At 47.9% G+C, this 14155-nt stretch overlaps 1 protein-coding gene across 1 annotated transcript in view; it reads left to right on the forward strand.

The window, feature by feature from the left end:
- The window catches only part of LOC128726521 (formin-binding protein 1-like), a 57847-nt gene that overhangs the window by 38142 nt on the left and 5550 nt on the right, over positions 1-14155 (forward strand). Inside the window, exons 3-7 of the mRNA XM_053820336.1 lie at positions 2957-3072; positions 12083-12136; positions 12315-12750; positions 12853-13031; positions 13113-13308. Coding sequence (XP_053676311.1) covers positions 2957-3072; positions 12083-12136; positions 12315-12750; positions 12853-13031; positions 13113-13308 — 981 coding nt within the window. The remainder of the gene's footprint in view (positions 1-2956; positions 3073-12082; positions 12137-12314; positions 12751-12852; positions 13032-13112; positions 13309-14155) is intronic.

Here is a 14155-nt window from a genome sequence, read left to right on the forward strand (position 1 = left end):
ATCTTTCTTTCTCTATCTCTCTCTGTCTCGCTCGGTGACGTTGTCATTCATGCCCGCATACATTCCACGGGTGCGTTTATGCGTATGCCAACGTTTAAAACCGTTCGCATTTCGGTGGTCTCACTCACGTCCGAGTGGCTCTATCGCGGTGCGTACTTCTTAGACCCAGGATCGGGTGTTTTCGTTTATTTTTTGATACATCCAGGGATGCGGCTTTTCCCTGTCGTCGTTGATGTCGTCTTTCACCACACTCCCTGTATCGCTTCGGGGAGGGATACGTGCGTTTTGTTTAACAAATTTAAATGCCGTATCACTGTCCATCCACCAGAGCCGCCGGTTTCCGAGAGGAGGAGTCCCGGCACCACGAAGGGAGAGAACTCTCTCTTTCTACGCCCATCAGCGGCCATTTCGGTCAGGCGACCTCGCAGGCGTGTGACCATCGGCCTTCACCACTGGCGGGTCACTGCGGGGTGGCAGCCGCAGGTGTCCACGTTTTACAGGTGAAATTTATGCTCAATCTTCGGAACCGTTTTCGGAAGTTACGGTGACAGGCTGTCCTGAACCACTAGTCCAGCAAGGGCTCCGTATCGGGGATGGCATTATAAAAATGGTAATCGAAGGTTGACGCTCCTCACGCTGTTCAACGCGATGGTTAATTAGATAAGATCCTCCACGCTTCATTCGTTCGCAGGAGATCTCTCTTGAGTCGGTCGGGCTGATCGGAACCCAAGATGGGTACGATTAGTAGAGGAACCTCCTGAACCTGAGGGACAATAGAAAAAACGCATAAAATATGGTGATATTAATATCGAATTTTGTGGAAGATTTCGTGGGAGATTTCCCAACGATGCTTTTCATCGCGCGTCGGCTGGTGGCGATCGGATCTACCCTGGGGTCGTAAAATTAAGAAATGAAATTTGGAACGTATTGTTTCTTGGAAGGAAGCAAATGGAGCATAACCACTGGGTGAGCAGTCACTACGAGATCACCAGCTAAACTGCTTCTTATACTGCCGTTTGGTGAGAATATTTATTAGCTCGTTTACTCTAATGAAACATCTTCAGACCAGCTGTGAAGGTGCGAATTTTGATGCGCGAAGAGTTGGCCATTCATTTCCACCACACTGACCGGTTGATGGACGCGAGTCTATATTGGTTTTTAAAAGCCAGCAGTGCGCGTCTTCCGGTATCGCGTTAATTTTGGTGTTCCTAGAACCGCGCACCGTACATCGTAACCCGACGAAGGTATTCCCGGTCAGATCCAGATGTTCCACGTAAAAAAGATACGAGATTTCTGTGGGCAGCCAGGGGCCAGGAACCCGGTAGAGAATTATCCACCCGGGCTCACGAAACCAACGTAGGGAACCGTAAAAGCGCTCGGTGAATAGAATTAATAAACGATCGCTTCCTTTTCATCATCCGTGCCGATGATCGAGAGTGCGTTCTGTAAGGAGCATATGTTTGTGGTAGGAGATGGACGCGCCCAAATGGTTTGCTCTCGTGGTTAGAAAACGTGTATAATGCGAGCTAATTACGGACGAGTTTTTTTTTTCTCTTTTTTGCTTATTTTTTTATTTATGCTCACCTTCATTCTGGTTTGTATTTTTTTTTTCGATTGCCTTCAATCTGGTTGCTGTTGGATGTAGGCAAGTGAAAAATGTAAAACCATCGTTTAAACTTTATTTACAAAGCTGGACATATTACCATTTTAGCTTGGGATCCTAATTTGACAAAAACATAAAATTAACTAGAAACATTTTAATGCTCTTCTGTGTACAATTAATTGCTCAAAGCTCATAGGCTAACAGCGTAATTTTTTTTTATCGCTATTGGCATGTGTTACCGCTGCACGTTGTACAAACGCAAAGGGTGACATGTTTGTATACAAACATGCGCACTATTTTGATAACAATTCAACCGCCCAAACGTAGGGGGCTTCAAATAACGCTTGGCGCTGCGCGTTTGGTTACTTAAACCTGTACGGCGGTACGTAATAATTATATAATTTTTTATCCTCCAAGCTTGGTGCCCGTTATAGCCGGCGGGAACTAAAATTATACGGTCATTTCTCATAGCTAACTGACTTCCAAGAAGTTATCTTCCATAAATAATGCCCTTTCAAAATGGAAATTATTCATCGCGTTGAAACTGATATTGAATTAGATGAAAGCTAACTGTAACCTTGTGGCAAATAACCTTTTCTACGAAGGATGCTTCTACCTTTCCAGTTCCTCTAAAAGCGATTCTATATTTATCCAGAAACAACATTGCTCATTTCGATTGTGGTCGATTGAATAAAACACGATCCTCTCAGCAGGACGCCGTGTATTAACCTTGATGCGTTTGGCCTTTTCTTGAAAAGTAGACGGTTTCACTTTGTTTTTTTTTGTTTAATTTGTACTCTCTTGGCACACGAGTGTATTTTATTTGCCAGTAACGCCTATATCCACGTCGAAATTCGCCTCCAAGATTATGCCACTCAACATTTCAACCTTCGCGACGGTTCCGCCTGACCGAAATCGATGCAAAAGTGTGCATAAGCCTTATCTTAATCTCCTCCAACACCGAAATCCAACACGTCAAATTCCTCCCGAGTCCCGGATGGACGTTCAGTTCGTTCGCGTTGGCAAAATGTTCCAGCGGGAGAACGCAATCGTTGAATGGCGCAGTTCTTTGCGCTTTAAACTCACCATACCAGTCACGTGAATGACGTCAGATTACGTTGTTCAAGTGGGTTTCAGCACTTCAAACTGGCGCCGTGATTTAGCGTGGCCGTCAAGAGCAGCCACCACACCTAGTTTAAGCGAGAATTGCAAATACGTTAGGCATTTCTTTGCCATTTCATCAGGTGCACTCTTCGACGTTTGCTCACTATGGAATGTTTTCTACGTGACTCAATAAAAGAACCCGTACTTCCTAGCCAATACTAATCACTCATTTGTCACCTTTGCTTGCAGGATCAATACGAAAACCTAGCTACACACACGCAGAAAGGAATTGACTACTTCGAGCGGTTCGGAAACTTCATTCGTGATCGTAGTGCCATCGAGGTTGAATACGCGATGAGGCTGAGGTAAGTGTACTGCACGCAGGCTAACGCCAGTGAACTATAAAGTTAATTTAGTAATGAAGTTACCTACGACAACATAAATCAGTAGGTTGCTCCTTTTGCTGGGTGGGCTATCACACAAAAATAAAACCTGCGAAGGCAACAGTTTATGCCACTACCTTTTCTATTCAAATTATGCGTTGGAAAGCGCTTGTGGGAAAGCGAAATCGTTCGCAGCTGGACTGTTTTAAGAGTGACATTAGCAAAAAAACCTCGCGCACACGCGCACACATTGCCACACACACATGCGGGCCGACAAAAGTTCCACCCAGTTGGTTGCAGTATTTATTGTGGCTCATAAATCTAACGTCAAAAAAGGTTGGTAGCTCTTTTTTTTTGCACCATTTATTATTTGCAAGCGTGCAGAGGAAAGCAACCGCAATTTGCATCTTTCGATCCCACCGAAGAAACCCGAGCTCTCCGGGCAGCGGAAGGGCGATCATAAGCGCAGCATAAATCCTTCAGACCTCGCGGGTTCCTTTCCTCTGCTCTCTTACTCTTTCCCTTTAGGGGTGCGATAGCTTCTCGATATGCGTCGCACCCGGCGGCAATATCGCGTCAAAGTCACAACTCTCCCCCATTCTAACCTTCACTTCGAAGGGTAGTTCTTTAACCCGTCTTCCGATCGACGCGAAAGGGCGTCGTCTTCTGGGCGCGGGCGCATCATCGCACCCCACCCGCCCAGTTTGATCAACGAATTGCCCTGCTGAGTGTAAACAATTCTCCAATTACAGACAAATAAACGACGAAAGGGGAAACATGTGCGTAAACACAGCAGCGATGGCAGAGCACGATGTGTATGTTGCATGTTGTAGCGGACTACTTTTTTTTCTATCTTCACCGTGAACCGATCGCTCACTTCCTCCCTGCTTTTGGTATCGAAATAACCGGTGCCAGCGTACACTTCCTTCAGACCTTGCCTTTATTTTAGCTTCATTCATTCGGCACTGCTTCACTCGATCCGTGGTGGAGACGTTTTGCTTTATTTTCGTACTTTTCCTCAGGTTCTCAGACCCGGCGATCGTCGGGACATACGCGCGCGTGCCGCTCGACCGTGTTGTTTCGGTTGTGATCGCGCTGAGATCGCAAACCCCACAAGGGTCGTCTTTCTTCATGCGCGCGTGTTGCTATTTTCCGCAACTTCCGCGTGTGTGTGTGAGTCCAAGGAAAACCCGCCACCGAACAACGCGGCTGCAAACGCGTTCCATCTCCTTGCTTTGCTGGGGATCTCGTCGGCACACCACGCCTTTGGCGAGACGCGGCACTAAAAATAAACATTGACACGTACAACGCAACACACACGGTTGAGTTCTGCGCGCGCGAGAATCGAACAAACGAACCGTGGGTCGCCTCTGCAGCGTTCTTGACTCGGATCGTGCCCTTTTTTTTTTCTTTCTTTGCTCTCAACTCTTTTTCCTTCCTCCATCGCGCACAAGGACCGATGGGTGGATGTGGCGCGGTTTCCCGTTTTATTGCCGGTTCCCTTTCGTCGAGTCGAACCTCCTTTTTTTTCTTGTGTACTCGCGAGAGATGCTGCCCGCGAGACCGTCGGGAAACCGTGCGGCTCGACCCTGGCTTTTCACCGCCACACCACGTTACACGCCGATCTTTGCGCCAGATGTTACCAGTGCTCCCAAAGGGCCCAAAGAGCCGTTCTTTGCGAGAAGTATGTGTGTGTATGTAACTGTCAGAAGGGTCGCCGAAAGACGAGTGTTGCTTTGCAAAAGAGCTCCACCGGAACCACGGGCACGGGGCTTTAATGCTCTCCAGGTCACGCAAATGCATAGGTCATGGTTTTCGGACGACGGACTACTTCTTAGCTCCACACACACGTTCGCTGTCTGGATGGGGATGGGATCGTATTTTTTTCATCTTCTTTTTGTTTCTCTGACTCGAGAGACCCTCGCGGGAGCTTCCACACGGCTTCCGTTGTTGCGTTAGCCCTCGGATATATCACGCCACGCCACGCCATGGTCCCCATCATCTGTGGGAGGTGTTGTTCTAGATTTTTGGCTGCATGCTCTCACAACACCACCCGGTGACCATGCGCGTGAGGAAGCTATTAATTTTCTTCTCCCCCTGGTGCCAACCGTTGTTGGATTTCTTCGCCATCGTGGCCCGCCTATTAGTGTGAAATTGTGCTCGAATTGGGGCAATATAAATCAGCACGACTTCCCATTTTTCTTGCTCCTGCCTATGCTTTTCTTTTTTTCCATTTCCCCCCACTACGCTGACATATGACTCCATCCCGTCGCATCGATTCGGTAGCATGGCGTGTGAGCTTTCGATTTGAGCGGCTCTCTTTAGGGATTTAGGGGCACACGAAATGGTCGATTCTTAGATTGCTTAATTCCGGTTTGGAATTTGATTTCGCCACCGGCTAGCGCATGGGACGAAAAACTGGGGGACACCTTTTGTCGAAGTCTTAATATAGCTCGGATTGCACGAGGATCGTTAACTTTGCGCGGGTGATCTCATCGGTGGGCATTTTCATTCGCTGCAGTCACTGATCGGAAACCATCGTAATACCAACGATTCTGGAGGCGAAGGTCTGATTCCAGCGGGATTCGTTGCTCGCTCTCTCCGTCACACACTCTCTCCGTAAGCACTGGTATGATGTATCCTTGGAAGATCAGCCCGAAGGTTGGGCCATTGCGAATCCCTTTTCGGACACAAACGCTTCCTCGCTCCCAAAGAGCTCGGGTACGGGTTACCGAATCGGGAAACCGGTCCAGCAAGTTCGCACTTTTTGCAGCCGTGGCGCTGTGCCAGCGTCGGAGGCTTGTTTCGTTTCCTCGCCCAAACCCGTTGACGTAACGATCGGCATCCATATGGACGTCTCCACGGCTTAGCCAGTTACCTGTTTTTTGTGTTCTGCCCTGCCCCAGCATGGGCCTACGCAGTGTTGTACGTTTCCCCAGCCTGAAGGAACGAAGGAGGACACAAAAGACTTGCGAACACGCCGGCGGTACCCCTACAATTTCACGCAGGAGTCGCGGGAGATGTGCGCACCACCGCGCCAAGGTAACCGCTCAAGTTCGCTGAACCGGTTGCGAAAGTTTCGCCTAAAACTGCCACAACCCGGCAGTATTGATCGCCGGGTGATCCGGGCGTTGGAACAGCGCAAAGTACGTTCCTGCGCAGTTGCGGGCCTGGAATTTCTGCGAGAGTCTGCGGGAATATGCCCTTCCAAAAGCCACCACAGGTCGAGGAACAGGAACAGATGAAAGGTCCTCCGCTGATCGTTTCCATTTTGCATCGAGCGACAGTTCACTTGTGATGCAAAAATAATCATTTCTCTCAATCCCCACCGTTTTCGGATGGTCAGCCTGCGACCTTGCAGGGTTGAACAGTGGGCATGTTTTCTACTGATGTTGTTGTTCTGTTGATGCTGTATCCTTCAACGGAATAGATCACCGATTTATAGAGCTCCCAAATTGCATACAGTTGCGAAAATGGCCTTTTACGTCGTGCAACATTTAGAATCGCTTAGCTACGATCAGCCGTCGCTCGTTTCGTGGAGCAATTTTCGCACCTGTGCAGAAAAAGCTGTTTTTCCGGCGCATTACTCTCTCGAACTCTCATTTACCAAGGGCACGCTCGTAAGGCAAGGTGAAAATCAAGGTTTTATCGCTTGACGAACGCGTGGTGCAATGGTCGATCTACGCAAATTAAATTGAGCTCCACCTGCCGCTAGAGTTCGCTTCACCTTGATGTCGCCAACGCCTCCGTCTTCCTTGAGGGCAGATGTGCGTTCTACGGAGTTGTATTCGATGTAGCGTCACTCGCGCCAGTGTGGCGCTTGTCCGTGACCAACCTGGCACAGTCGCGTCTTCCATCTTGTGGTCTAATTTTATCTCTTGATCCTCTTTCATATGAAAAATATGATAAATATATCGAATACTCAATCGAGAATCGCTGAGACATGAGTGTTGGTGGTGCGCAAAACACCCCCATCTTTAATTTGGCATCCTTCCACCTAGGTTAACTGTGTGAGTTAAAATTTGTTCAAATCTCGACCCGAATCGAGGATCGTTTACTACGCCGCGCGGTGGGGATTATTAAGTTTTTCTTTTCTCAATTCTCACCCAGCCTCCACCAACACGATCCAGAAAGAGTTCGTAGACCCGCTGTTGGTGGGCGGTTCGATTCCTCGCCATGCTTCTCTTCTACGTGCTAATTACTTTGCAAAAAGAGTGATGATGAACCTCACAGAATTTGACCATCGAACCGGTGATTCGTTTCATTCAGCTTCTGGTCAATGGAACGCAAGCACACACCAAACTGCGCGTGTACGTCTGATTATTTTTAAACAACACCTACAATATCCTGCCGGAACGCGTTACAAATTTTCCGACCGATCAGCGGTTGGGAAGGCGCTTGCAGATTTTTGTTTGTTTAACTTCTGTTCGCGTGCAAACTCGTTTGAATCATCACGGCTAACGGTCATTTTCAAGGAATTTCTCCTTTAACCCTCCACGGCGTTCATTGAGCAAGCATTAGTGAAACACACAACGTGCCGCTGGAAGCACACGCCACGTCTCAGATCGTGAATCATGTGTTTGCTTCGTGGGCTGAAGATCGCTCACGATCGCGATCGCGCAGGAATTGATGGGTGGATGAGTGTGTGAATTCAATCACGAACTGCATACGTGAGAATTTTGCATAACGGTGTTCGAAGTGCGTTCTTGGCTACCGTATGAGTTTGTAAAATTCACCCCGAGTGTCGTGGCCAGTCATATCGAGTGCGAATTCATTGTGACGCTCGAAACGCATATCATGATAATCGATACACACGCGCTATCACTCCGTGCTGATTGTGCCTATTGTACATAAACGAAATGCAAAGGAGGTATTTTCGATTTCCAAACGTAATTCAAATTTATTGCTATATTTTCTCCATTGTCCGCATAATATTTGCTTTCCCGCATCGGCTCTGCTGCGCGCTAATCCTTGGAATGCTAATGTACGATTCCGGAGCGTTCCACAGCCAGGTGTGCGGACCTGATCATTCCTATTAAAATATGCATATGCCATGGTTTTACTACGGGTGATTTTAGGCGAACTTTTTGTTTGTCAACTGGCATACACAAACCGTGAAATCAACAATGTTGGCTGGATTTCAAAAGTGCCGTCTCATAAACAGTATCGCTGTCATAATTCGATTCATATTCCTCCAGCATAATCTGTTGCTCTAAAGGGGAATGGATTCGGGCATCGTTTGATCACCGGCTCAGCTATAAATCAGGACGGAATGAATGCAATGCTTTCGGCTATCAAATCCGTGGTCATATCTCACTTTAGCCGCTAGTTGATTGCCGTGATCGGATCGCGTTTTTTTTATTACCATCCCAAAATCCCGTGGATCCAAGCTACTGGCCTACTGTCATAACTTTTCTCGACCCGATCCCGGAATGCATGAAGCACGGATACAATCGCAGATAGAAATCAGTCTAGTGGTGGATGTTTTAACTTCCACCTTCTACTCCTTTCCAACCAAACCTCGTAAAGATTTCGTTCGTTTTGACCCGGTAAAAAAAACGGAAAACTCATTAAAATTGGCAGAAACGGCGCGCGGAATTTCGTGCGCGTGCGGTAGGATGAAAGCCGAATCCGCACGTCGCACTATGAAAAGATTTCCATAGATAGCGGCGTGGAAAGAAAACGGCAACGTGCGCGAAATCGGTCGCTACTTTTCGCGAGCTCCAGCAAGAAGTTGCGATGTGTGGTTGGTTGCGTTGTTGAAGTGCGATTGTTTCTTTCGCCTAAAAGGATGGCACCAGCCACTTGAGCCAAGCTTTTGCGGTCGTTGGTTTCTCATTGTTCTACGCCACTCTGCCGAACCACCGATATTCATCTTTATCAGCCAAGGGAAAAGGAACACCCGCGGTCCGGATTCGATGGCCAGACGTTGAACAGGTTGCTTTGCGGCCGCCGCCTAGTAATGGCGCGTGAGGGCAGCAACATATTGAATCTGGGTTATGCTGCCGCAAAGGAATTTCAAGAAACGATTTCGTTCCAATTGCCGATCGCCCCTGCACGCCGTATCGATCGCCCTCTACGTGAATGTGCTCTCGTTGCTTAAAGATCTCCTATCCGGGCTCGATTTTTTCTCCTTCTTTGCGTTCTTTTTTTTTTTTGCTGCGCTGATCGTCGATGGTCATCGGGATAGTTCATCCAGCGCGCTGCGCCAGGCTGATCAGAAACTTTCTCCAATATCGCGAACCACTCGAAGGCCACGTCGATGGCCAGGAACGGATTGGCACGGTTCACCGCACGGTGATTGAGCGAATTTACGATCAAAGAGATATTCTGTTTTTAATTATTATCACAACGTCGTCCCAGCCTTGTGCCCATGGTCGGTGACGGTGCGGGTTTCTATGTTGCGCTATTCCAAAGATGTTAGTATTGGTAGTGTGAGCGTCAAGTAACACCGCGAACATTCACAAATGCCGCATGTGATGCACTCGCGTGCCACACCCAGCCACATGGCGCCGATGGAGGCCGTCACGAGACGGCGTCACCCATTCATTCATTCGCTTTCGTTTGCGAACTATTGAAGGAGGCTCCATGACGGTACTTGGCTTTCCAGTGAAAGCAATTAATCGCTAGAGACACTAACCTCACCGAGTCACCAATACTAGCCAGCAAAACGTCACTGTCAAACGTCCTCGTAAGGCATCCATCTTGCAGAGGGGTGCGTTTATGCTACAGGGAGAGTTTCCACTCGCTGTGGTTTGACTAAACTGAACTGATCAACTCGCAAGGGTCCACGTCTGGAATGGTGCATGGATGTGGCAGTATAAAGCGCGACATCAATTATGATATCACTCGTTCCTGCCGGTTATGAGGCGCATGTATGTATGCATCTCGTTTGACGTGTACGCGAGATCATGTGATCAACCCCCTTTGCACCCCGGTGAGGGAAGACCCACCATCACGATATCGCCATCGAAGGGAGGTGGACCCGTTTCATTAATCGGTCCATTCGCGGGGTTTTCAGGCTTGTGTGTGACCACTAGGAAAGCCCCCCCTCAACGACGATCGTGCCGACGACTATTGGTGGTAGAAAGTGATCGCTTTTGTACGCATCATGACAAGAAGCGAAATATGAGCAGCAGTAGCCGACGCACGGAAGCGAATGCTTCATCCTATTTGCGTTCGTGCGTTGCTTTTCACGCATCACGTGTGTGCAGATCTTGGGGAGATGGTTTGTACCTGCGAGAAAGTGCAACATTTAGCGGATGTGTTGCTCGTTTCCCGTACAATGCTAACATTTTACCATAATCATTCTACTCCACCGATTTGCCAGACTCGCTGCCAGACCCGCGATACGGTTGGAAGAAGGTCAGAGCTGAAAGTAGGCGGGAACGCATCGTCAGCTCTCTACCGGGCATGCAAGATATGCTCTAATATCTGTGGGGATGCACGTAACACGAGATACACATTGCGCTTCAGCAGTTATTGGGAAATTAGATTAGTTGGAGCGTGCCTACCGCGCGTGTTGATAGTGTGGCCCACGTGTAGTCCCGCTATAACCGAGATTCGAATGTTTTCGTTTTATTTCTTTTATGCGCCTGATGGATTCCTATCAAACCTGGCGAACGATCAGACCACGCGCACGGCCATGCACACAGGTCACAGCTTAAGGCGAATGCTGGAGTAATCAAAAGCTCTGGCATTAATTGATTTTCTTTACAGCATTCACAAATCCAGTTCCATGTAATGGGGCCGATCAGAGAGGATCGGAAATAGGTTGCTATAAATGGTTGGAATATTATCTGTTTTATTATTATTATTATTATTATTATTATTATTATTATTATTATTATTATTATTATTATTATTATTATTAAGGTTGAAAATACTGATAACGGTAGGAAGGTTGTTAGAATCGATGAAACATTTTCAAAAGTGGAATGGCGTTCGAATTTCTTTCCACCAATTTCTCCAACAAGTGGAGCTGTTGAGGCACAGTGGTTTAGAAGAACAAGGTGCGAAATGATTTTCTCCTGTTGATTGGCGTGTTAGCGCGAACAACAGCTGCGAATAGGTGGTTTGGATGATTTCTCGATCCTTCTTAGGAGGCTCCGCTGAATTCGACTTTGGATGGTTGGGTACTCGATTCCAAATGAAATTTCGAGCAAAAATGTGTGCTTTGCGTAGCAAAACCATATCCGTAGAAAGGCTTGAAAATGTGAGCTCATGAGCTCGTGCTGCTGACCAACCGTATAGCACCGTAGAAGGAAAAGCATGAGAAGATCGTGTCATCCATGCCTTTCACGGCACTGCATGCCTTTCCAAGCTGCATTCCGTTTCGTTCTACTGCACGTGCAATATGCAGCCGTACGGTGGTAAAGTGACGCCACTAGTATCGACGGATGTGTCGATAGACACCTGTCAGCATAGTGAGGTTAAATTATGGCTTCTTCAAAGCAACGGTCGTGGAAAGAAGGCAAACTATACGGCAAATAACAGCCAGATAATAGCAATGCACAATACCACCTCAAACACCATCGTACCATCATCGGCAATACGGTTCCTCGCCGGGCCGCTGTTGCTGTTGGTAATTACCGACATTTTAGTGCCTTCGGCGCCCAAAACGGATTGCAAAAGGTCCGGCCGGGCCCGTTGGTGTGGTGCGGTGCTGCTATTGCTCTATTGCAGCTTACACGAAGGGCTTACGCCTCAAATTGGTTGGTTGTAATGTCTTTGCGTTAACGTGCGACTCACCGCAGCATCGGTTGGCAACGCCGAAGGTACCAATCAGTGATTATTGATGCCTGACGCTGCGATATATACTACTACCTCCGGAACCACCCGAGCGCGAATCTGTGGAAAAATGCCGCAAGTCTCTGTCTGCATGGGAAATTGGTGACTTTTAAGAACGGGTTCTCGAGCGGCGGGCGCATTCGAGCCAAACACACTAACTAACGTCCTTGTTTTTCTGCCTGTTGTTTGTGCATCGTTTCAGACGGCTCGTGAAGAACTACCAACCCAAAAAGAGCAAAGAGGACGAAGAAAATGAGTAAGTAGATGAACCGGAAACTGGAACAAAACCGCACGATCGGGAGATCAGAGGAGGGTTCCAGGGCTCAATCTAACGGTCAACGGGAAATGATTACAATAATTTGTGTCATCCCGGCGGCCGTGATAAGTCAGTGGTTCGTTTTGTTTGCGTAACGCCACCTCTTCTCTGCTTGTAGGTTTTCCTCCCTGGTCGCGTTCAAAAATGTCCTCAAAGAGGTGGCCGACCTGGCCGGGCAGCACGAAGTAGTGGCGGAAAACCTGCAAAACCAAGTGCTGCAGGGTATCACGCTGCTAGCGAAGAACCTGCGCGAAGAGCGCAAGAAATCGCTAAACCAGGGTGCCGTGCTCACACAGTCCCTGCACACACAAATCGGCACGCTGGACCGGGCGAAGCGCAGCTACGAGAAGGCGTTCCGTGAGGCGGAAAAAGCGATCGAGGGCTACCACAAGGCGGATGCCGATTTTCACCTGAGCCGCGCGGACGTGGAAAAGCAACGTGTGAACATGAACATACGCAACAGCCAGTCGGAGGACGCGAAGAGCGAGTACGCCAACCAGCTGCAGATTACGAACAAACAGCAACAGCAGCACTATCAAATCGCCCTGCCAGAGGTAACTTCCTTCGAGCCTCGTTTGAAATGGGATCGCGTCAAACCCCGCGCACACACGGTTGTAATCGAACCATTTTTTTTTGTTGTTTCCCACCAACTGCAGGTGTTCAATAAGCTGCAGGAGTTGGACGAAAAGCGAACACGTGGCATGAAGGAATTCATCAAACGGGCGGCAGATGTCGAGTACGAAGTTTCGCCCATCATTGCCCGCTGTCTCGAAGGCATGGTGAAGGCTGCCGATTCGATCAACGAGAAGGACGATTCAATGATCGTAATAGAAAAGTAATTACACCGTAGTTTGATGGCATTATGTTTGATGGTTTGATTTAACAAAAAAAAAATGTTGCTCAACTACCTCAACAGATACCAGTCCGGTTTTCAACCACCGGGAGATATACCGTTCGAGGACCTTTCGAAGCCGGACCCAGACGCCTCCAATAATTCGCAGAACCACAGTTCAAGCACCGCGTTAAATCACATGACGGGGAAGGGCACGACGAAGGATAAGCTAAAGAAACGTGTCGGCATTTTCGGTATCTTCACCGGTAACAAGGTAAGCGTACTGTGAAGAGTTCCCCTTTTGCTGTCCTATTACAAGAGCGACAACTTCCACGCTGGTGGGTCGTCGTTCATGCTTGTTTTAGTTTCTATTCCCACCGGAACATGTTCAATACTCCCGCTCCTTGATATACGCTGTACATTTCTCTGTTCCTTGTTCCTGTTCAATTTTACAACATGCAAAGCGCAACATCGATCAATAATGCTAGATCGATAATTCGTTTTCTTTGACGTTCGAACTAGTTTTTGCGTTCTTTGTTCCCTCGTTCTGTGTGTCCTTTCTGGAGTTACTAATTTCGATATTTGTTTATATTCAAATTTGGATTTTTTTTCTCTCTCCGCAATCGTGCAATCCAAAAACAATCATCTCCACTTCATATGCGTATCCATCAACATAATGTGGTTTATCGGGATACTTACGATCATTTTTTGGTGGCATATCCTGCACCATTCCTCGGTTGTTACGGATCGTTGAAAAAAAACAATCTGTGTCCTTAATAAAATTCGAAACAAATATCAAACAACACTATTCTCGACGCGTGTTGTCGCGTGTGACGCAATCAATGCGGTTGGGAATAAACCGTCCCGGCGACGATACGATAACAACCCGACGATATAAACTGCTCCTGTGGACATTGGAGTGAGTATTACCGCCATCCCTCTCCGGTCTGGCTGTTTTAGCCCTAAAACATGCCACTCCCAACGCACAAACACTGCACGTGTGTGGGCTTGCCGCTATCACCAGAACCGCTTTCTCGTGACAAATGTCGAACGTTGCGACACCACTATCCTACACGGGTCTATGTTTGAGCTGTTGTTTCTCTGGTTGCACCATTTCGAGGTCGAGC

Source organism: Anopheles nili, chromosome 3 (assembly GCF_943737925.1).
Source record: "Anopheles nili chromosome 3, idAnoNiliSN_F5_01, whole genome shotgun sequence".
Lineage (NCBI taxonomy): Eukaryota > Metazoa > Arthropoda > Insecta > Diptera > Culicidae > Anopheles > Anopheles nili.